We start from the raw sequence: 22,789 nt of genomic DNA on the forward strand, positions 1-22,789 counted from the left end.
CATAGAGGTATTAAAATTTCAAAAAACCCTAGGGACCAGAAATGCATGCAAACCTTCACCTCAGTAGACATTATGAATTCAAAGAGCATGGCTATTAGCTGCTTTAAACAAACACAGAGTAATGGCAACCAAAATGCACAAAAACAGGGTTTTTTGCACTCTCTCCAGCCCCACGTTGGGTGCCAAGATTTTGTCCTGGTTTAGGGCAAATCTGGTAGAGAATTTCCAAAGGAGGGCCCCTCCAGAAAGCAAATCCACATGGTTTCTCCCCCCAACCCGTTCAGGAAGAATTCCTCAGAGAGAAGTGGAAAGAACCTGTTTATTAACAGGCACAGCACCCCCCGGCACACAAAATGAACAATACGGATGACACCACTCTGAAAAAAGATGACAAATTCAGAAAGTCTCTCTCAGGAGTGGTCGCTCTGTTCTCAGTCCTTCTGGCGCTGGGGCAGCTGCTGCAGGCCACATGGTGCAAATTCTCGGTGTTTCCAGGTCCCAGTCTGGAGCAGGTTCAAGATGGTCAAAAAAAGAAAGGAGAAACAGTCCAGAAAGAATTTGGACTGTTTAGCTAAACTAGCTAACAAGCAGAAGCAAAAGTGAGCAGAAGCAAAAGCAAGCAGAAGCAAAAGCAAGCAGAAGCAGAGCAGAAGCGAGAGCAAGAGAGCAAAGCGAAAAGCAAAAGCAGTGAAAGCAAAAGCCGCAGTCTCTGTGTCCCAGCCAAGCTGATAAGAAAACCAAAGCAACATTTTCACTCTTCAGAGCCAGTCTTAAAGGTACAGAACATAATATCCAGCATTGACAGAATACATGAATGGGGATACAAGCATCATAACGTCACCCTAGGACAGGTGAGAAGGAAACTAGTCCTAGGAAATGAGTGGGAAGACACATTTTCAGTGGTTCCTATAGGAAAATCTCCAAGTGTTGCTATTCTCCTTCCCTGCACTTACACTCTTCCCTGTCAAATACCAGTGCTGATCTCAAAGTACCTCCCAGGGGCACCAGGAATATCTGTGATAAACAACAGAAAACCCCCTTGTTCTATCCATGATTTGTCCACCCACATATAAGATGGCACTAGAGACCATGGAAAGCTTTTCCATGTCTCTCAAATCCTTCATGCTCCTCTCCACAGTGTCTGACTTGGAAAGTGTTCCGGATTCACTGCTGTGTAATTCAAGTATTCTTGTAGAAAACAGCAGGCTTGGTCAGCAGCCAATTTTTAAGAAAGCTGGCTATTCGAAACCACATCTCAAATAGCTGGATATACTTATTAGTCTTGTCTGACCTTTACTGAAACTCTGTCCCTCTCTTTGTTTCTGTAGTCTACATCTTTTAAGTAATCTACTGTTTTGTTTACTAGGTGTTGGTGGTGGGATCTGTATTTCCACTACATTAGCTCTACTCAGGGGAAAGTAATAGCTCTGGATTGAAGCATAAGGCGTTCGTTTTTCTGTAATGAGGAACGCTCTGCTGCCTGCTTTCCCACTGATGATATGAGTTATGCTTTATTTGCCATGAGAAGAACTGTACTTTCAAGCAATTTTCTGAAGAGGAAATGAGACTTTAAAGCAATTTTCTGAAGAGGAAATGAGACAGAATGCAAAAAGGGGGGAAGAAAAGGCTCTGTCCCAGTTCAAGCTCTCTGATCTACATTTTCACACATTGCTTGACTGAGTAATCCTGGTGTTTATTGCTGGAAATTACCAGGCTAAAGATTAATTGCTTGCTAATTACTTTGAAGCTGCCCAGTTACATCTCAAATTTGCTACAATGGCAATTCTAAAATAGTTGGGTACCTCCTTCCGTAAATGTATTGGAGGATTTTATCAATGGCAAACACAAGTCTGATAAACCCTTTTAGCAGGACTAAACTACAGACATCAGGTGGTTTTTTAAGAGTTGTTTGCATGACTTTGGTGCCTTCAGTAGTTTAAATTTGTGATGATCACTTGTATATTTATGATGCTGATTGAAATCACCGAGGTATGGATGTACACCCTGGGGGGTGTTATTTTGTGTTTATATATAGGCTGCTCCCCTGTATTTGTACACCAATGCTCTTTTCAGAAGAGGGATTTCAAACACCCTGGGTTTAAAATTGTTCTACACAGCCAGTGAATACCTTTTTCTTTGAAGAAATTCTTGCCCTGATATTTAATTCCTTGGCCTGTGTCTCTATTAGGATAAATTATATATTTCTTTCACAAGGAGCAATTCTTGCCTATATTCTTTTGAATCATGCTAAGCAATCCCTTTCATTTCTTTATATGAGAGGTAGAAACTTTTGGTGCTCTTTTTTTTTTGCTTTCTTTTTTTTTAATTGAGCTCTCTCAACTTTTATGTTCTCATTGGTTCACCATTTATGAGTTCCATTTTGTGGAAATTCTCTGGATTTTCTCCACTTTAAAGGTTGTCATACAGTAATGCCTTGAAATGTTCATGTTGTAATGTAAATTATCAATCTTCCTAGAGAAGCCTGAGTTCCTGGCACCTATTAAACACACCCGAGGAAAAAAGGTTGCCTATCTTGGCCACACTTAAAAACTTGACACTTTCTGGATCACTCACCAATCACCAGTCACCACTGTCCACCAGTGCAGTGGGGTAGAGGGAGATGCAGGAGTACTGTCCAAAAAGGAAAGGACTACCCAGGCCCTTGAGAAGGCTTTGACAAGACTAAATTACTGCAAGTTCTTTTTTTAAAGTGGACCATGGCTTAGGCACTCTACTTTTCATTACTTTGTATTTACTTCACTGAAAATGCCTCCTGATGCAAAGCCTTTGGCATTTTACACAGTGGTTCCTTTATTTTTCAACTGTGCTGTTCCACAGATGTGCAATTCACCCTTTTTTTGAGGTTTTTGTATCTTTGTGGCATGGAAAAAATTCTGATTGAAGGATTTGTAGGCAGAAACCTCTCTGAATTATTACATCCTTTAAGGTAAGAGCAGGGAAAACCAAGAGCTGCAAAAATCCTTTAGAAAGGGAAGTCTGAACTTAGGAGGGCAGGAATAGGGAAAGTGTCCATCAGACAGACTCAACTAGAATGTTGGGAGAAATTCCAGATGTCCTGTTTTCACATTTTTGACAATGTATAGTGAAATCACAGAGATTTGATTAGTATTATAAATGGGAATTGCCTGATTATAAAATGAGAAATAAGAAATTCTCCCCTCTGTTGAGGGGCAGCACAGCCCATGCTGAACTTACATCTATTTTGAGGTTAAAAATAGGAGCATTAAGATGCTCAAAAAGACACTGAAATCAGGGTAACGTTATTACTGATTTCCCTGAATTTCATTAATGTTGGATAACTTGACAGTCAAAGGCATTTCCTTTCTCTCTCTCACTGATTTTGTAACAATTCCTGTATCCCTTCAGAAGTGCTGCTGACCTGGCTAGTTTTACATTCTAAAAAGTTTTGGCTTCTAAAAAAAAAAAAGACAGAACAATCCTTAGGCCTCACACAGTTACTGGGGCTGTATTATTTATGCTCTTGGTGAGTTCATCAGGATTTAGAGATGCAGTTACTACTTACCTTCAGACTAAGCATCATCTTTATATTAAGTACTCCTTGAGTGTAGGAAGCAGTATAAAATCAGCTGCATTTATTTTGCCTTTAAATCTTGCCTCATTTCCCTGTAAAGCACTGAAAAGTCTGAACCCTTCAGCTTCCATAAAAGAAGCAGCAGACTCAATTAAAAAGCTGCTCCCATTATCTGATTTAATGGTGACAATATACCGAATGTTCCTGTGGAGCAGAAGGTTTCCAAAGCAGTGTGCTGACTTGTGTGCTTGCATTTGGAAATTGCCTTCATCTTTCAGAGGAATGCAGTGAATCATTGGAGGGATGAAAAGCTGCAGCAGCTGAGTGGCGCGTGGTAGCAGCAGGCACAGAGGCTGAAGGGGATATTAACTGCAGTGGGAATATCAGGAGGAGATGTAGGAAGAATTTAGCTGTCCAAGGCTGGTAGTGCAGAAATACTACTCTTACTTTATATGCCATGACGGAAATGGACAAAGGGCAGATTCATTCTTTCTCTGCCTTTGCATTATTTGTATTATATGCCAAACAAGTAGAAAATAACTCTCATTTTGTGGTATTTTGTACTCTCTGCAACAGAACAAATGCAAATGATTATTTCTGAGAGTCCCACATGACTCTCAGAAGCTTTGGTACATCTCTCTTTAGCTTTGGTCTCATGTGTGTTCTCTGAGAAACCTTTCCATTTGTGTCCTATTAGGGTTTGCTGTCATCTCTCACGAGATGATGCGTGTTTGGAAAGCCAGTGTAGCGTCTTGTTAGAAAAAAAGCTTTTTGCAGACATTAGAGCTGTCAGTGCCTGGGAATTCAGTTCCTACAGTCCAGCCAGCTGTCACCAACACCTTTGCCCATTAATAACTCTCTCTAGAGATCTATTTTCTGGCCTAGCCACACTGATAAAAGATGTGTGCACTCAGGTGCAATGAGAACAGTGAAATGGCTTTGTCTTGTCCTAACTTGGGCTAAAGTTTATGAAGGATATGCAGCTGTGGGGCAATTTAAAATGAGTGTAGAGCCGTGGTACATAATAGAGAAGGCTAATGATTCTTTTATCACCTCTTTATCCCTAAAAACCTCAAGGTTTATCTAGATTTCCTTGTCAGATAAGCGGAAAGATGATAATCCCTTAGTCAAACAGAAAAAGTACTGCTATTAGGATAAGTTTAGTCTTTCTTGGGTCTCTTAGAATGTTTAATTTGTGTCACACAATTTCTGCTTGTACATAAGCACTGGACACATCAAAGGCAGAAGAAACTCTAAGAAAGAAGAGGCCATGGTAGTAAAGATAGTTCCAAGCTCGGCATTACTGGTGTATAGGCTACAGAAGAGGGGAAACACCCCAAAAACACAGAACTGCTGAAAAGTCAGCTGGTCCATCCTCCTTCTCCAATGTTCAGTTGTTCCCTGCCTTTACTGGCACTGTTTATCTAGACAGGTTTTAAAGGTGTCCAAAGGTGGTGTGATTCATCTTTTGTATCCCTCAGTAAACTCTCTCAGTATTAGGTGTTCCTGATAGTAGACTTGTTACCTTGGAGGTGTGATTATCCTTTGGAATCTAGATAATACCTCTTCAGATCCCACAGCCATTCTATTCTATTTTCTGTTAATTCTTTCTACCTTTCATGATGTCACTTTGCTCCACACTCCCTCTAAAAAAAAAAAAAAAAAAAAAAAAGAAAAGAAAAGAAAAAGGGATGGATTGTTGTATTGCACGAAATAGTTAATTAGTTATTTGCACTGGGTGTTCGGTAATTTGCACTGTTTACATTATTTGTATCCTATCATCACATGGTCTTCCCCTTTCCTCCCCTAAGTGTCAGCATTGGTGGTCTCCTCCTGGTTTGCCCCTCCCATCACCCCTCCTCACTTGTATCCCATTGGCTGTAGCTCCCTTCCTCCGCCCCCCTTCCCCCCACCTCGGGAGAAGGCCACCCCCTCTTTTCTACGCGGGAAGTCACCTGGACCACCTGATGTCTTCTATTAATAGAACAGGACTGTTCCCGAGAGGAGAAGAGCTCCTTCTGTCTTTTGCCATTTGTCCTATGTAAGATCATGAGTTTTGTCCTATGTAAGATCACAAGGGCTAGGGTCCATAGCTAGCCGTATTAGATCTGAACAGCCCACTAGGCATGAATTCTTACAAAGGATCTTGTTGTACTTAACGGTTTCTATTAATTCAGTTGAAATGGCTCAAATATAATATTGCAGAAATGTATCTTGGAGAGACCTATGGATCATACTTGTTGGAAGAAAAGGGCTGGAAGATGTCTTTAGAGGCTAACCAGCTCCACACATGTTCAGTTTATGCAAAACTGCTGGTGGCACTCAGCAGCTTCAGCAGTGGGGATTATTGGGATGCCCCATCCTTGCATCCCAAAAGCAGGTTCCCACTGGACTTCTCTGACATGAACAAAGAGTGACAGTAGACAAGGAGCAGCAAAGGAAGAGGAGGAGGAGGAGGAGCAACCCTGCCCAGTTCCCCTCCTCTCTGCAAGTCATTTGTAGAACCATCTTGCCTGGGTAAAGCTGCACTGGCTTTCCCACTCCATACTCTGCCCTCTTGCTCTTTAGCTCCTGTTTTGGTCCTACAGCCAGCCCTCAAGGTCAAGTAGCCAGTGGTTGCAAGAGATGTGGATACTGAGGAGTTTTGGTGGCTCTCTGAGGAAATGAGTGGTGGCAGAGAAGATTCATTAATCTCTTCAGAGCAATGCTTTACGACCTATATTTTTGTTCTGTTTCCCTTAGGAGGGAACAAGTGAATGGATTATTTAACCATCTCACCTGTGTCATTCTCCAGACAGGAATTCTCTTTTGTGCCAGTTGCATTGATTGATGTGATCAGACTGGCTGTTAATCAAAGCGATCTCAGCAGCCTAATTTTGTACCTGATCTCTCTCTGTTTGTGCTTCAAGGTCTTTGACAGGGTCCGAGAAGATTGCCCTAATTTCCACGAGAAGATTAAGCCTATTAATGCTGAACTCACTCAGCCCAAGCTGGCCATCAGTGCTGAAGACGAGGAGGAGCTTCTGACCCGGGTCAATGTTGTCTTCCACTGTGCAGCCACAGTTCGCTTTGACGAACCCCTCAAGTACGTTCTGCTTTTCTATGTTTGCTGAGCGGGATCAGAGTGCACCATGGCACTGCCCAGAGCATCCCTTGCATGGCTGCAGTGCTGATTCCCCTGTCCATGTTTGTGCTTCCCATGGTTCTGTGCTGAACATGGAAGGAGTGTGCTCTGAAAATGCCGTGTGTGTGTGTGTGCGTGTGCACACACGTCAAACTTGGTGCAGTCCCACGGGAACAAATGGAAGAACTGCGGGATTGGGTTGTAAGACTGTAAGGAAGTTAAGTATGACCTAAAACTGGGGTGAGGAAAAGTGTGGTTGAGGTTGTTAGGGAGATGTTTTGGCAGAGCTGCAGACAGAGAAACTGTGTTGTGTCTGCCTCTAAAGCTGATGTTGTTAATGGCCTTTCTTTGTCACTGAGTAGCTGGAGAGGAAAATGAGCTGTGGTTTGAGAAAACAGCCCATCACAACCTTTAAAATACCCAACTCCCACTGTAATTAACTGTTTACAATGAGTGCTTGGTTTCTGAAGGAGTTCCCTTGGGAGTGCCTGTCCAGGGAGGCTTTTCCATTAAAAAAAACCAGCAGAAATAAGCCACTGAAACAAGATTAGATGTGTAAATGCTTCTGTGCAGATTATCCATTTCAGCAAACCAAGGTAGATGATCTGCACTGCCAGATCCTAATAGTCTTCTGAAAAAACACTAAAGCTATCATAGTAGAAAACAATTTGTGATATCAATCTTTATTTGCTCATAGGCTAAAGAGATATCCACTATGTCCACCATAATTATTTGCTTTTTAGAACAACTAATTAGAGAAACACCAGAAAGAAGGCAGCTCTTGATGTGATCTTGAGCCAGTATGTAAGTAGCCACAAATGTTGTTAAATGAATGCACAAATGAACACACTTTAAAAATAAGTTTCAGTGGCATGAAACATCAAAGGGAAACCACATTTTTAATATGGAGGATAGCTAGAAAGAAGCTAAAAGTTGAAAAGGTCATCAGCTTACAGGCAATGGAAAAACTAAAGACTTATTGTATGTGATCTGTCAAAATCTCTCCAATCTCTCAAGGAAAATTATGATTAGAAGGCAAAATGTGAGAAGTTATTCAACTCAAATTATTTCTGACTGAATAATAAAATATATCAGATGGGTAAAAGTTTTAGCAAGTTAAATGTGAAAGCACAATATTGCTGCTTAGTTACGAATTTTAAGCAAAAACTTGGTGATGACACAAATAAAAATATTTTTCAACATGATAGAAGCTCGAAGATTATGACAGAATATGTAAAGCCAATAGATAAGGAGGGGGGCAAAAACATTGCTGTGAAGATACTGGAGAAACAGCAGTGGAGACACCAAATGAATTATTGGCATCAACATGCGGTACATTTAGAAAATTCTCCAGATGGAACTCTTGAGGGCAGAAATCAGAAATGGTGTTATATTGAAATATTAATAGATGCTGGTTTCATAGAAGTAGAAGTAAATAATGATAAAGCAAACAACAAACTGCCAGTGTTAGAGATATTCCCTTTGAAGGCTGTAATATATGGTAGGGATAATTCATGCTATTAATGTGTGATGTAAAATATTGTAAAATCCAAAAACTATGTCTCTGACCATCCCGGCCGGGAGCTGCTATCTATTCAGATTACGAGTTCTCGGACACAAGTTAAGATAACGAGTGACGCCTTAACATAAGAACAGAAGCTTCCAGGGCGATGATCACCGGTATTCTGAGTCGTTGGGAGCCACCCAAGAGCGATTATCACCCTGCCGATTGCATCTATCAAGAAAGTCAGCGGCGCCAACCTGATGCATCTGAATACATGGAGCCCATTGACGCTGACTACACACCTGGAACCGGCTTTTGTCCAGCTCTGCACATGGAAAGAAACAGCAATGCATGAGAAGAGACACAAAGGAAATTCAGTCATCTTTGCCTCAGGCACAATAAACTGCATAAAACCTCGACGCACGAAGCAGAATTTGTGAACGTGGGAGACTCTGACACTCGAGGGGTCAGGTCCAGGTCCACCCAGTGCTCATGCTGGACTCAACGCTGTCTCTTTGGCTGTGGTGGTCTCGGAGACCGAAATTCGGTCGTGCAGACAAATTAATAAATCTTTGCTAAATTTTTGATAATTTTGGCTCACAACTTAATCATTTATAACAAAGGCTAAAGAACTCTGAGCAACTCAGCAAAAATCCATGCCAGGCCCATATTATAAGCACAGTTCTGTTCATCACTTCTCAGAAGGGGTGCAGTCAAACAGAAATGTGCATGGAAAAGTAAATTTTATCTGAAGGGTAGCTCACATAAAAGTATTCATCCTGATAGAAGGGCAGGAGGAAATAAAAATCTACAGAAAATGCTGCACTTTAATAGCAGTGTGTGAAAAATATCTCTAGCTTTAGATACAGTGATCCAAATATTGATTGTACTCTTCAGTTGATGTTTGCATTCCTCTGGGCTATTTATATTTTCTCTTCAATGTAAGTTTTTTTATTGTACACTGTGCTTGATGGCATAATTCCTAACATTGTACATGTCTTTGAAAGCTTCTACTCCTGGGCTGAGCAGATTGCATATGCCTGTCTTCTCCCTCCTGTGCAGGAAAGTGTCGCTATTCCAATACAAAGCAAGCAACAGAGTGTGCTGGTTGAAATGTGTCACAGATTGTCTCTAGGACAAATTCTAGCAATGCTGAGTGCTTAAAGGCCAGCATTGCTAACCAGGACATTCTTATGCTTATCACTTCTCATCTCCATTCCTTGGGAACTTAAGCTGTTATCTTTAATGGTGTCTTCTTTGATAATGAGTAGCTTCAGACTGAATGAGAGTAGGTTTAGATTAGATATTAAGAGGAAATTCCGTACTATAAGGCTCCTGAGGCTCTGGCAAAGGTTTCCCAGAGCAGCTGAGGCTGCCCCATCCCTGTAAGTGTTCCAGGCCAGGTTGAAGGGGGCTCTGAGCAATCTGGGATGGTGGAAAGTATCCCTGCCCATAGCAAGGGAGTGGGACTGGATGATCTTTAAGGTTCCTTCCAAGCCAGGCCATTCTGTGATGCTATGAATCTGTTTTTCTGGGCCCAATGACCCTTTCCTGCTTTCTGAAACCATGTGTTCTGGTTTAGCAGCAGTCCCTCCAGAGAACAGTGAATGTGTACCATAGGAGCCCCAGTGCCTCAGGGCTTAGAAATACATGTTCCAGGGAAGGGTGATCAACATGTCACATTTAGAGATGTTAGTGAAGTCTTAATTTTGACCGTTCAAATTGAGTAAAAGTATTTGAGAGACATTCAATGTCCAGAACAGCAAATCCAACAGCATTGCTTTCAAAGCTGGTTTCACATTTGCATTTCAGTGGCACTTTCTGCTCCACCGTGCCCCCTGCTCTCCCTGACTTTCCTTTCTGTGGTGAGGTTTGGATAAAGCTCAGCCTTTATACGTTCTTCCCACTGAAATGCCTTTTGCTTATTTCCCCTGCATTCCTTAGACATGCCCTGCAGCTGAACGTGATGGGCACGCAGCGGCTCCTCGAGCTGGCCCGGCAGATGCGGAACCTCGAGGTCTTCATCCATATCTCCACTGCCTATGCAAATTGCGTCCGGAAATGCATCGAGGAGATCATCTACCCACCCCCAGCCGAACCCCAGAAGCTCTTTGATTTAGTAGAGTAAGTAGGAACCACATTGTCCCTTCCAGTGCTGGCTTCCCTTCATCCTGCGGCAGACTTGGGAGCTGTTCCCAGGATCGGGTGGGATTTCTGTCAGAGGTGCTGTTACTGCTGTTTCTTTGTGGTTTTTTTAAGACTCTGATTTAATGAGAGTCCAGTATTTTCTGCAGGAGTGTATTTTCTCCCAGGAATGGAGTTGCTGCCTTCTGTAATGCTCAGCTCTGCTGCTGCCTTTGTAAGAATTCATTTTTTTTCCATACACCCTTTTTTTATCTTTTCAGCTTCCCAACATTGTTTCCACTTCTTTCAGAAATCCTGTGGTATTTAACTGGAGTTATATGAGGATGAGTAAGAAACAGGCTTTTTTACATAGTTCAGTGTGAATCATTTAAGTTTGAAAAGACCTCTAAGATCACCAAGTCCAAGCTTTGACTGATCACCACCTTGTCAAATAAACCAGAGCACAGAGTGCCACATATTGTTGGGTTTTGAACACTTACAGAATTGGTGACTCCACCACTTGGGCAGCCCCTTCAAATGCCTGGCCACCTTTTCAGTGAAGAAAATCTTCCTGGTTTCCACCTGAACCTCTCCTGGCACAGCACAAGGCAATGTCCTCTCAACCCAGACAGGAATACAGGGCTTTGATGAAACACCAAAAAAAGCTTGGTTATCTGAATTTACCAAAATAAAGAATAATTAGAAAGAATAACAAAATCAGCTGATAAAGGTCCTAGAAGACATTCTCCTTAAAAGAATTTTCCCACAACTGTTAATGTGTTTGCATTAATTTTCTAGTGGGTGATATAAACAACTGATCTGTGATCTGTTAACACAAAGAGCTGGTATAAAATTTTTATTCTTCTTGATTTAGGGTAATGGAAGATGAAATTAATTAATGCCCACTAAGACAACCACTGATTTTTTTAAAATAAAATAAGTTTGTCTTAAGAAATAATTTAACTGTCTAAGCACTACTTCAAAAAAGTTAGTACAAACTACTTTTTCTATTTGAATTTCTGTAGTAGCCCATATTCTTGGATATGTTTACTTCCAGCTAGTAGTCATCAATCATTTAGCTTTTATTCAGTAAGAGGAATATGATAAAAAACTTGAGAAATGTTTTAGTGCATTAGAGCAGTGGGCTCCCTGGTCCAGTGTCTAGCCCTCAAGAATGTCACTGAGAGATGTTACTTAGGGTAACTACACCAGCCTGGATACTCCTTTCTGTTCCCCTCACAGAAACCTGAAGAGTCTCAGCCTTTTTACTGTCTCCTCATGTGCTGATGGATCTGTCTTGGTGCTGATGCTAGTTGCCCTTCCTCTCTACCTGTTCTTTAACTTTACTCCCTCCCTGAAGTATGGGGGTCAGACAGAACTTCATGCAGTACTCCAGTTGCAGTCACTTAAAGTTTTATTTAACCAGCTTCAAAATTACACCACTGGTCATTCTCAGTACCTGATGATAGCCAGCATTTCATTGATTTTTTTTTTTTTTTTTTTGCCTGCTGCTACTCACTGACATGGAGGTTTCAGAGCTGTGATTCAAGAGCTTTTGCTGAACTACAGTTACCAGTTCTAAGCTCAACAGCCTCTAACACCAGTTCTGGTAAACTGCTTTTCCCTAAAAGTGGGGCTGCTCTGTCCTCTTTTTGCCCACTGACTCAGTTTTATGTCGTTTGGTGTTCATCACTGTCAAGACTCCATTTCACTGTCCCAAAAAGCTTACCATCACTTGCAACTCTGAAAACAATTAGTGTTGAGGGCTCAGATTTAAAAAAAAGGTCTGATTGCTAGTCAGAAGAGTAGAGAAGGGCTTGGCTACCCCAGAGGTTGTTACTTCAGCTGCTTTATATAAAACACTAAGAATTTATGTATCATAGCTTGAAAATACAGCAGAGAGGATGATGTTTGAGATGCACCTTTAATATTTGCCGTGTAAGTGAAAGAAATAGTGTGGGGATATCAGGGTACAGAAGGTTTCAGAGAGAAGAGAGTGACAGGTATCAGAATTTTACCTTTGATGGGGAGGGAGGGGAAGCAGACTAGGAAATATAAACCACCCTCAAAAATGGGGAGAAATACAGATTATATTTTGCATCAGCCAGCTGTGGATGATTCCCTTCGCAACCAACTCTTGTCTTAAGGTGCTGCTTTTGCAAGTGCTTTAAGAGGGATAATCAAAGAACTAGATGCAATAAGAGATCCATTTAACAGTGCTTGTGGCCATGCACTTGATATATGCTTATGATTTCTTATTCACTTGAAATCTTAAGGATGCTCTTATCCTCCTGTTACATCTTGCTGTTTCAGTTTTTTTGATATTTAATCTGCAAGTAAACCCTGAGGCTAAAGCTGTGTAAAGCAAAAGTCACACTTCTAAGTGCTTCCAGGCCAATAGGGGAAACATACAATCTGCTGCATCAAGCATGGTTTGCCTTAATCTAAAGCTGAAGGAAATCAGCTTTGAAGGGTGTGCTGAGGTAAGGAACACAGCACACAGCAAAGTTGTGGCTGAAGATGTGGGTTGGTTATTGCAGAAAATACAGATCCATTGTTGCTTACAAGAAAGAGTCTTATTAATGCAAAGCCATTAACACAGAAAGTTTTGCTTTCCTGTGGCAGAGTAATTTGGTGCATATAATGGAGAAGTTATTAATTGTTTAATTTGCTTTGTTCGCTTGGAAGGGCCAGATGCAGCAGCAGTGAGCAGAAGCAGGTAGCTTTTGTGAGTTAGCATTCCAGAATCTTCCAAGTAGGTCACAGAGCAATTCTTGCTGAAGTGTTATCTCTGCCTCCCTGATGGGAATATTGGTCAATCAAATCACCTGGCAGGCTGGTGCCCCTGGAACAGCTCCTTAAGTAATACAGAGACCTCTCTGGAAGGATGAGGACAAGGGGAAATACCTCTGCTTGTACTTCTACACCCGTCTTTGCTTTGTGAGAATGCAAACCTGCAACCCTCTATATGAAAATCAAACAAAAAAAAAGAGAGAAGGGGAAAAAGACTTGCACACAGCTTAACCTGAGTTCCTAAACTAACTTAGTCTTCCTCCAGGCTCTACAGAAATAGGCATCTCTTCGTGGTAGACTGGTAATTAGCTACTTCACAGATTTAAACAATAGCAGTTTACTGATACCCTGAGGTTCAGTGACTGCCTAAGTGGCTCTACAAATTATGTCAATATTATGTGCTGCTTGTAACTTCTGTGTAGTTAATATCTTATGCTTAAATGCTTTCTTCTACCTTGTTTCTGCTGCACGGGACCAGGCTTGCAAAGGAAGGTGTTTGTGCCTCCATAGGGCTTTTTTATTTAAAGAAAAAATTCTGATATACTACAAATTTTCAGATTTTTAATGCACTCCAAAACTGAGAAATTTGGTGCATCCAGCCCTCCCCTGTGAATCAGTGCTTTCTCATACAACTTCCCATCTGTGCCCAATGAGAGTCATCTGAAAAGTGCTGTGCAACCTGAGCCCCATATCTTTGAAAGGTTGACAGGATCAAGCAGTTTTTCAGGTGTGACAGTTGGCATCATATTTCTCTCCCCTTGACCTCTGCCTTTTTCTGAAATTCAAGATAAGGAGGGGTGAAGTGAGGATCTGCAGGAAGCAGTATCCTTGCAGTGCCCCTGGGAAGAGTCCACGCCTTCAGGCTGAACTGTAAGTCCATTGATTTAATTGCATATTGGATTATAGGAGCTAATCTTTGATTCTGTGGTGTAACACCAGGCTACTGGGAGCCTGTCAGGGACTGGCAGCAAGGGCTCTGGAAGCACAGCCAGTTCTTGTCTTTTGCACCCAGATGCTGGCAGGACCTGTGAGGTGCTGGTGCTGTGCCAGGGAAGAGCCTTTGGATGCTAGGCCCTTCATGCATCTCTATTGTGGTAAGGGCTGCTTTTTAAGAGCTATCTGCATAACTGCTTCTGATGGATTAGGTGCTTGAATACCTTCAAAAAATAAAAAACAACTTGTCAGAGTACTTTTGGGTTTTTTTGGTGGTTTGGTTTTGGTTGGTTTTTTTTAAGCACCAGCTGTTTCCTGTGTGAGCAAACCCATGGTAACCCTGCTAGGAGGAACATATAACCCTGCAAATTATGGAAATCCACTGTTGGAATAATATCCCTGTAGGACATTTTTCCAGCTTTTGAGACCTTTGTGTTGTTACGTGACTTGCTAATTCAAGGTTACCTGGAATATCCTGAAACATATTTGGGAGTATACAGGGACTGTGTTGGCTGAGGATGAGAACTGCCTAGTGGTATTCCTGGCTGGGAGAGCTCCATCAGGCTGTAGATGATGGCAGCATTTATGTTACAGATTGCAGTGAAGCATTACCTATGCAAGAGATTGCTCTGAAGTGAGTTTGTAGAGGTACCTGAATTGTAGCAGGGCATTGTAGCATGAAGCTCACCAGGGTTTATTTTGCACCTTGAAGACAAAAGTGACTTTCTCCCACAGAGCAGTTTTAAATCCAAACCTTAAATATCTTTGACTGGCTTATTCACTGTTTCAGGTGAGGATTCCTGTCTCACTGGTCTGTTTTGCCTGAATCTTTTTCTCTCCCTTTGTGGTGGATGATAATGTTCTCCTTGTTTCCTGTAGGTGGTTGGATGAATCCATCATTCAAGACATCACACCCAAACTGCTTGGGGAGTGGCCCAACACTTACACCTACACCAAAGCCTTGTCAGAGTACCTGATTCAGCAAGAGAAAGGAAACTTGAACATTGCTATCATCAGGCCATCCATCGTGGGAGCCAGCTGGCATGAGCCTTTCCCAGTAAGCATGCATACACAATTCCCTACTGAGAGCCTTTGGATGCAGCTGGAACTGTGTTACTGTCAAGAATCTCTCACTCTTTGTATCAGTATCTTGAGAAACAGATGTCCACAGTTCATAGGGAGATGTGCGGAAGAGGTAGAGATCCTGTGCTGGAGTAGAACAGCAAGCCTTCTTCAGCACCTTAGAACACCTGTGAAAAGACCACATTTAAGCAATAATAACAAGAGCTGGGATAGTTATAGTGCAGAATGCTGGGCTTGCAATTGATTGTCCATTCAGGCACACCAGGGGAGTTTCTGTGCTCGAAACATGGGATCTGAGGGTCAGTCGTACTCCTTGTGCATTGTGGTTGAGGTACAAATGTCAGGGACTCAGTAATTAAATGCAGCTGTACTTTGGAATGAGATAATTCGTTAAGCTAAATATACCAAGAGAAATAACATGCCCTAACATTGCAGCCAAATTGGAAAGCACAAAGTAACCTTTGGCTTTCATGTAGCCTGATGTATGCCAGAGATGGCTGCGATGCAACCAAGGCTCTGGGCCAAGCTCGCCATCTTGCAAAGATAAAGAGCTCTGTTTGGTGTTACAACCTGTTCCAGGTTAAACAGCTCATCACTGCTCTGAACTCCAGCTCCCACAAGTGGCAGCTTCCCTGTCCTGAAGTAGGATGGGATTCAAAAGGAGTGTTGTGTTTTCGTTTTGGGGTTTTATTCTTCCCTGCTTTAGAAATTAGCTGGAGAGAGCAAATCCTTGCTGACAGCTGCATGTTTTCTGTCAAGGGTAAATATTAGTCCAGCTGTTTTCAGCAAGTTTATTCCTGAGGCCAGGGAATAGGAAAGAAATGATTTCTAAGAACAAACCTAGATTCTGTTGATGATGAGTGAATTGCATACAATGCATCCCTGGCTACTGGCTGGCATCCTGGCAGCTGTCCCAGATGGGCTGGCATCCATCTAAACTGGTGTCTCCTTTCTTTTTTGTCTACACCACACCACTGTCATCATTTAGAAGTCTGTGTAAGCAGTACATCATTGAAAGGAACACTAATCATTCTTCTTTTCCACAGGGTTGGATTGACAACTTCAACGGGACCAGTGGAATATTTATTGCGGTATGTCTAGTTACTATTTAAGCTCCCCTTAAAGCAGAGTTTGAGTTACTAAAATAGTAATTCGGATAATTCTGATGTTACTCTACAGCCCCACTTAGAAACTGTATGCAGTAAAGGGCCACGGGAATTTTCTGAGGCTGGGAGAAAGATGTCACCCACTTGCCACACATCTGTCAGCTGGTAGGACCCAGAGGATAGCCTTTTTTGTGGAGCTCAAAAAAGGACATTGAGAGAGTATTCATGATGCTGGTTTGCTAAAATGCGAATTGCAGTTCCTAAAAGCTCTAAAAAAACTAAAGGTTTGGACACATTCGGCCAAATTTTCAAAGAAAAGGCAAAAGATGTATCCTTGAAATGAGGGTAATTCACGGGTGTCACAGCTTGAATCTTTTAACACAAATTTATTTTCCAGGCCAGGTTACCACTCTGTCAATACAAGCAGCAGTATTTATCATTCCATTTGTCTCTGTTTGTATTGTTTCCAAATCTACTGCTATAACTTGTCATACTTCCACAATACCAAAGATTCTGGCTCCCACTTGCCACTGCTTTGTACAGGATTTCTCCCTCTACAGACTACACCTAAATAAAATGTATGATTGATTCAGACTCTGCCAGTCACATGGATAATTCACTATATTTTTTCCTAACTTGATAAAATATTCCTGTAAGATGAAAATTATCATTACAATTAGTACATGAAAGGAGTAAAGTTGCATACCTTTTTTCTTGCCTTATAATTTTTTTTTCTGAACTAAAATCACTGCCTTAGGCCTCTCTGTCAATCTATAATGCTGTATAGCTCTGGGCAGATATTTATGTTCATGTATGTCCAACTTCATTGCTTTGTCAAAACTATGTTCTAATCAGCCTGGTGCAGTGTATGAAAGGATTAGTGGTCTGCAATCATCGGAGATCAGAATAAAATCCAAATATGATCTCGTTAAAAAAAGTTCATTTATATCTGAAGTAGAGTTTTTGGTTTTTTGGTTTTTTAATCATAACTTCCAATTATGTCTGTCACACCATTTATCCAGAACTGGTTTGCAAGAAACCTTGAGCCAGGTTTTGTATGCAGATATAGCCTGTATCTTTAGATCCAGGTTAGCTCCATGGAGAGTAAAGATTATGAGATTCTAGGGTCACTATGGAAAATGGCTTCTTTTTTTATATAAAAATATTAGACTTGCACTGAGATTTGAAAAAGAGGTGATATGTTTTGGTCCAGGTTTGAAGCTCTGAGATTTTTCAGTATAGTGGAAGAGACCATGAAATTTTTGTCATCTACACTGAGCTCTTGGGGGATGAAATATTGTCTGTAACTACATTGAGAGCTGGCCCACAAAAAGACAAAAAACAATGACAAGGATGCAGGGTGTAGAGACAAACTTGTTTGGAATGTTTTCCAGAAGGTAAAAATGTTTATTATTAGGGACCCAAAAGACTTTTTTCTTCTGAAGGGGGGGAATTAATAATTTTCCAGCTTTGGAAAAGAGGAGAGTGTGAATACATCCAATAAGTACATGAGTTAATGTTCTTGAATGTGGAGAGTTGTTTGAAAATGAACCCTTAAACATCTGAGTGATGGATCAGTTTGATTACCTGAAAATTGTGTCAGTACAACCAGCTCTCCTGGCCAAATGTATTTTAAACTGTGATTATTAGATGAATGGCTTTATTTGCTTGAATTGTGTTGAAAAAATCAAAAGGGAAGTGGTTTTGGTGGTTTGGTTTTGTGCATTTGAAGTGTCCCTCCATACCAAAATACTCACTTTCAACTTCTAACCAAGCTCATCCTACAGGGAGAACGTTCCTTAGATTCAGATTTGGTTCAGATGATCTTTGATGTCATTTGGGCAGAATCTGGACTCCAAACCTTGCAAAGACTTTTTTCCTCAGTTGCAGTGTTTGAGTCTGATCATTTAATTCCCTAAATAGACACATTTCTTTTAAATATTCATGAAATATGGGAATCCAAGTTGTTCTTGACAATTTAATTATGTTTCTTTCCCCTACAGTTGCTCCAGCTGCTGTGGGGAGCTGTGTTTGTTGATTGAGGAACAAAATTAAATTAAGTACATTTCCGCTGGAGTGTAATTAACTCTTTTTGTCTTGCTGTTCCCTATTACATGCAGTGACCTTCCTCCCTGCAAAGTAGTGAAGCTGTAGGGCACTGGTTTAATTTGTGATCTGGTTTAATTTGTGACTGTCCAAAGCACCTCAGCTGAGAGGATGTCCAGAAATATCAGACTCTGGCCAGGAAATTATTTTGGAGGCTTCACTTTGCAGTAGCTTTTATTTCAGTGAAGAGAAAAATGTCAGTATCTATAAATAGAAACCATGCCATACCTGATGGAAGTACCACTGAACCATTTTTGATGTAAAAAGTAACCTAAAAAACTTAAACCTCAAGCCTTTGTTACATGCAAAACATAGGAAATCTTGAAACCATTCATGTATGTATGACCATCACATGCTGCTCTGACCACATTTTGCAGCAGATCCATCAAACATCCTCATTTGGAAGACCTCAGAAAAGTTTTTAGTGTGAAAATGAGATAGTTAATCACACAGTAGTCTCTAGTGAGCATGTTCATAGAAGTGGAAAATTCAGAGCTGTGCTTGGTTGCCTCCTTTGTTTCCTTCTGCCTTTTTTTTCCCCTTGAAAAGACCCAGTAGTGAGAACACAAAGAAAATAATAGTGATGTTGCAAATTGAAGCTTTAGTGTCTGAGCCTAACCATATTTCAGCTTAGGGCAGCAGAATTCAATGCATGACACAGGTTTGAGGAGGATGGAGTGAGCCATGTAGGGAATCTTGCACTGTTTGTGTCAGAGTCTGTGATCCCTCTGACTGATGCACCAAGGATGAGATGGGACTACTCAGAAGTCCTAGTTCCTGAAAATTAAATCAGTCATAAGTGTTATTCCCTTACTTGCAAGATGTGAAATGCAACAAACACATCTGATTGCAGACAGGAAAAGGTGGAGGTGAACAGCCTGCAAAAGACCCTAAAAGATAAACACCTTCCAAAGAGGGGATACAGTGTCCCTTAAAATTCACCAATGACCACTAGACAGTGGTATGTGCTTTACAAGTTAATAGCAGTCTTAAATGCGTATTTAATAACTTTTTTTTCTCCTCAGACTTAAGGCAAGGGGTTTTCCACAACTAGACACTTCCTGTTTAGTTGTTGTAGAAAAATTTATTTTATAATGAAATTCAAGTTTCAGATTGTGTGAAAATAATTTAAGAAAAGCTGTAACATTTCCTTTGCCCTACCTTTTAAATATTGATGGATCTGTAGCAAATGTTCATTTGCTCCTTCATTCAGTCCTTCTCTCTGTTTTTGCACAGATCTAAATTACAAGAGCTTTTATCCTTCCATACTTCACCATCACTTTTATCCTCTCAGCTTTTTCCCTTGTTCCTCAGCTTCACTGCATTGTTTCCCACACAAGAAAGAACTTGATTGCAACCATGACTCTGCCATGTTTGGTTTCTTCTCTTATGTGCTCTGTTGAGCCCTCATCTGTGACACACCAAGTAAAGTTATTTCACCCCACCTTTCTGTATTTTGCCTTGTCCTCTCTGATCCAGTCTGCCATGCTGTTGCCATATCTCTCCTGTGGAACTTCCAAAGTCTCATTGGTCATCATGGAAGCCCCCTGATAAGCATTCAGGTTAAATGTACATATTTTGGGGAGCCTGATCCCCTGAAAAATGCACTTCCTACTGAAGGAAGGTGAAAATTTTCTGTTCTTGCCTCTTTCCTCTCTTTGGTTGTCAGTGTTTTTTTATTTGCACTGTGTTTTGGTGAGTGATGTGCTCTTCAATGCAGGGGCCATCCTTTGTATCTTTGTGCTTAACAGACAGCTTTGGAAAAGAGGAGAGTGTGAATACATCCAAAGGAAAGGTAGTCAGAATCCTTTTCAAAAATCCTACAGGTGTCATTTCCAAAGTGACTGTAGTCTCTGAGGTATATTCAGACCTCTGTCTTCCTGTGTCATTCAAGAAAATGTAACTTTCAGGCATGCACTTTACAAATTAACAGCAGCAAATACAGATACATTTCTCTCCTTGGGTATTTTCTTTCATATTGAGTTAAATTAAGAGTCCCAGCTTTTCTTGTACACAGCACAGTCATCATCATGTTTCCAGGCGTCCTCTGGAAATGCAGGACAGCAGGATCCATGGGAGATCCATTGTGTGGTCACAGAAACCAAATAATCTGCAACAGAAGAACCTTGCTGCAGTGCTGGCCTGTGCCCAGTGCATGCTGCTGGAGTCCTGCCAGTTAAATCTCAGCCCAGCCTGTAGTGGGTGACTGTTTCCCTGTCTCCCTGTCCCACAGGCAGGCAAAGGGATCCTGCGGACCGTCATCGCCAACAACGAAGCGGTGGCAGACATGATTCCTGTCGACGTCGCCATCAACCTGACTCTGGCAGCCGGGTGGTACACGGCCGTGCACAGGTGGGAGGGCATCCCTCTTCGTGGCATTCCTCTTTGGCCACGCACCTGGAACATTTGCTCCTTGCACCAGCACTTCACAGGGAACTTGGAACTGTTTAAAAATCAGTGCAAGAGGCTGGTTGATTGATTTTCTGGTTGGTGTTTCCTCCCTGTGGATGGGAAAGGACTGAGAGCATAGGACACGCAATAAAGGTAGAGTTTAGAGTTAGGAAATCTCTACAGCTACGGGTAAGGCCTGTTTCTTGCATCTCAGAAGTCACTATTCTGAAGGCCAAGAGTTTTGCAGCGGTGGTTTTTGGGTCTCCTTTTCATTGAGCTGCTTCTCAAGTGTCTTCTGGAGCTTTCTTGGTAAAAAAAGCTCTGTATGTTTTCCTTGGGAAGCACTGCACAATGGAAATATGTTATAGGCTTCTACATTATATGATCTAAAAAAATCTCCCTTCTTTGCATTGTTGAGAAGAGTATGTAGAAGTGATATTAAGGATTTAAGGTCTTTTCCTGTAAACCTTTGTCCTGGCCTTTAATCATTAGGTAGGACTACAGAGAATAAATGACATTAATTATTCTGGAGGTTTATGCAACTCTGAGAAATCAAATCCAGGCAAATAAAAGGCAGAAGTGTTTTCCTTTGAAAGACAGAGTAAGCCCTCTGAGCTGAGAGTAGAGCTACATCCAGTAAGCTAAATAAGGATCCTAAAAGGACCTTGAAGAGCAGCTCACCAGCTTTCCCCTCAAAGCATTATTAAGATATCCACCAAATTAAAACTCTGCAGTTTTCAAGTATACAGTAAGAAAAATTGTTTCATCACTTGACACCCTTGGCAAAGCATGCTTAGATCAAGAAAACTGTTTGATTAATTCTTGATTTATGTTGAAGGAAGAAATAAAACAAGTGTGATTCATATTTAGTTCCACACTAGAAAATGCAAGCTTTGTTTGGTATTAAACTGGGGATTTACTTGAAATGGATTGTTTTTGTAATCCCATCTCTAAAAAATAGAGTTTCTTCACATCTCAAAATAATACTTCTTTCTGTTTTCCAGACCAAAAAACCTGTTGGTGTACAACTGTACAACAGGGGGAATCAACCCTTTCTTCTGGGGAGAAATGGGTAAGGTCTTATTTAAATGGAGAGCATCAATAGTGTTCCTTACACTTTGAAGAATTGGTTTCCACAGTTTAGGTGGCATTCGGAGTCTGCCATTCAAACTGTATTTTGGGTGAGGGTCCTGTGATGTAAAGGGTACTTCCAGACCAAACTATTCTATGATTCTATGATATTATGGAAGTGGTCTTTCTTGTCCATAAGAAAATTCTGAACAGAATTAAGAGGTGTGCACTTCAGGAGGAAAACATTGAGATGACTGGTGGGCTTCAAGAACAGTTTGTATTTTGATCATGAGTTTTGTGGGGAAAAAAATCAAATTATTTTCATGGCTGACTTTTCTTCAAGTGAATGTACTTCCAAGGCAGGGGTGAAAGAAAGGGAGACACATCCTGACACCCTTGAAGAGAAAAACTCATGTTGAAGCCAAGCAGCAGAATTTGTTTCAGCTGTGTACTGTGAAATACTGTGTACAGGTAGTACATTCATGGACAGATGTACTGGGCCTGGTTTACTTTCTGTTACCCCTGCATTTATATCTTTGTGCTTTAAATACAGGAGGCTGGCTATTCCATCTCTCATCCTTTGTTTTGCTTTGCCCCTTGCTTTATTTACATGGCAAAGTAAGTCAGCAGAGAATGAGACCATAATTGCATTTACAGAATAAATGTCTTAACCATTATTTGATCACGTGGCCTAGCAGGGAAGAGGTTTCAGCAATTGGCTGAGTCCTGAGGGCATCATATCCAGTTCCTGGTTGCTTTTTTTTTTTTTTCCCTCTTTCAGTGAGAGATGAAATGTTGTGCTTAGTCAAGATCTTTTGTGGCTTATTCACAGGAGTGAATGCAAAGCTCTTCACAGGCTGCTACTTCAGCAAAAGCCACCATAGCACCACTTTCTGAGGTTTGCCTTTGTTAACCCTTTTTCAGTGTAAATTTGCTGATGAAAACAGCCAAGTATTTAGTGCATTGTCATTGATTTTATTCTATTCCTCTGCTTGTAACTG

The 22,789-nt window shown here is 41.1% G+C and overlaps 1 protein-coding gene across 5 annotated transcripts in view; it reads left to right on the forward strand.

Moving 5' to 3' along the window:
- LOC132073121 (fatty acyl-CoA reductase 1-like) overlaps nucleotides 1–22,789 on the forward strand; it is a 125,438-nt gene that overhangs the window by 89,752 nt on the left and 12,897 nt on the right. For all 5 annotated transcript variants that reach the window (XM_059471901.1, XM_059471902.1, XM_059471904.1 and 2 more), the window contains 6 exons: nucleotides 6,463–6,638; nucleotides 10,126–10,305; nucleotides 14,911–15,088; nucleotides 16,161–16,205; nucleotides 20,560–20,678; nucleotides 21,722–21,789. In XM_059471901.1, coding sequence (XP_059327884.1) covers nucleotides 6,463–6,638; nucleotides 10,126–10,305; nucleotides 14,911–15,088; nucleotides 16,161–16,205; nucleotides 20,560–20,678; nucleotides 21,722–21,789 — 766 coding nt within the window. The remainder of the gene's footprint in view (nucleotides 1–6,462; nucleotides 6,639–10,125; nucleotides 10,306–14,910; nucleotides 15,089–16,160; nucleotides 16,206–20,559; nucleotides 20,679–21,721; nucleotides 21,790–22,789) is intronic.

The sequence above is a fragment of the Ammospiza nelsoni genome, chromosome 5 (assembly GCF_027579445.1).
Source record: "Ammospiza nelsoni isolate bAmmNel1 chromosome 5, bAmmNel1.pri, whole genome shotgun sequence".
Classification (NCBI taxonomy): Eukaryota; Metazoa; Chordata; class Aves; order Passeriformes; family Passerellidae; genus Ammospiza; species Ammospiza nelsoni.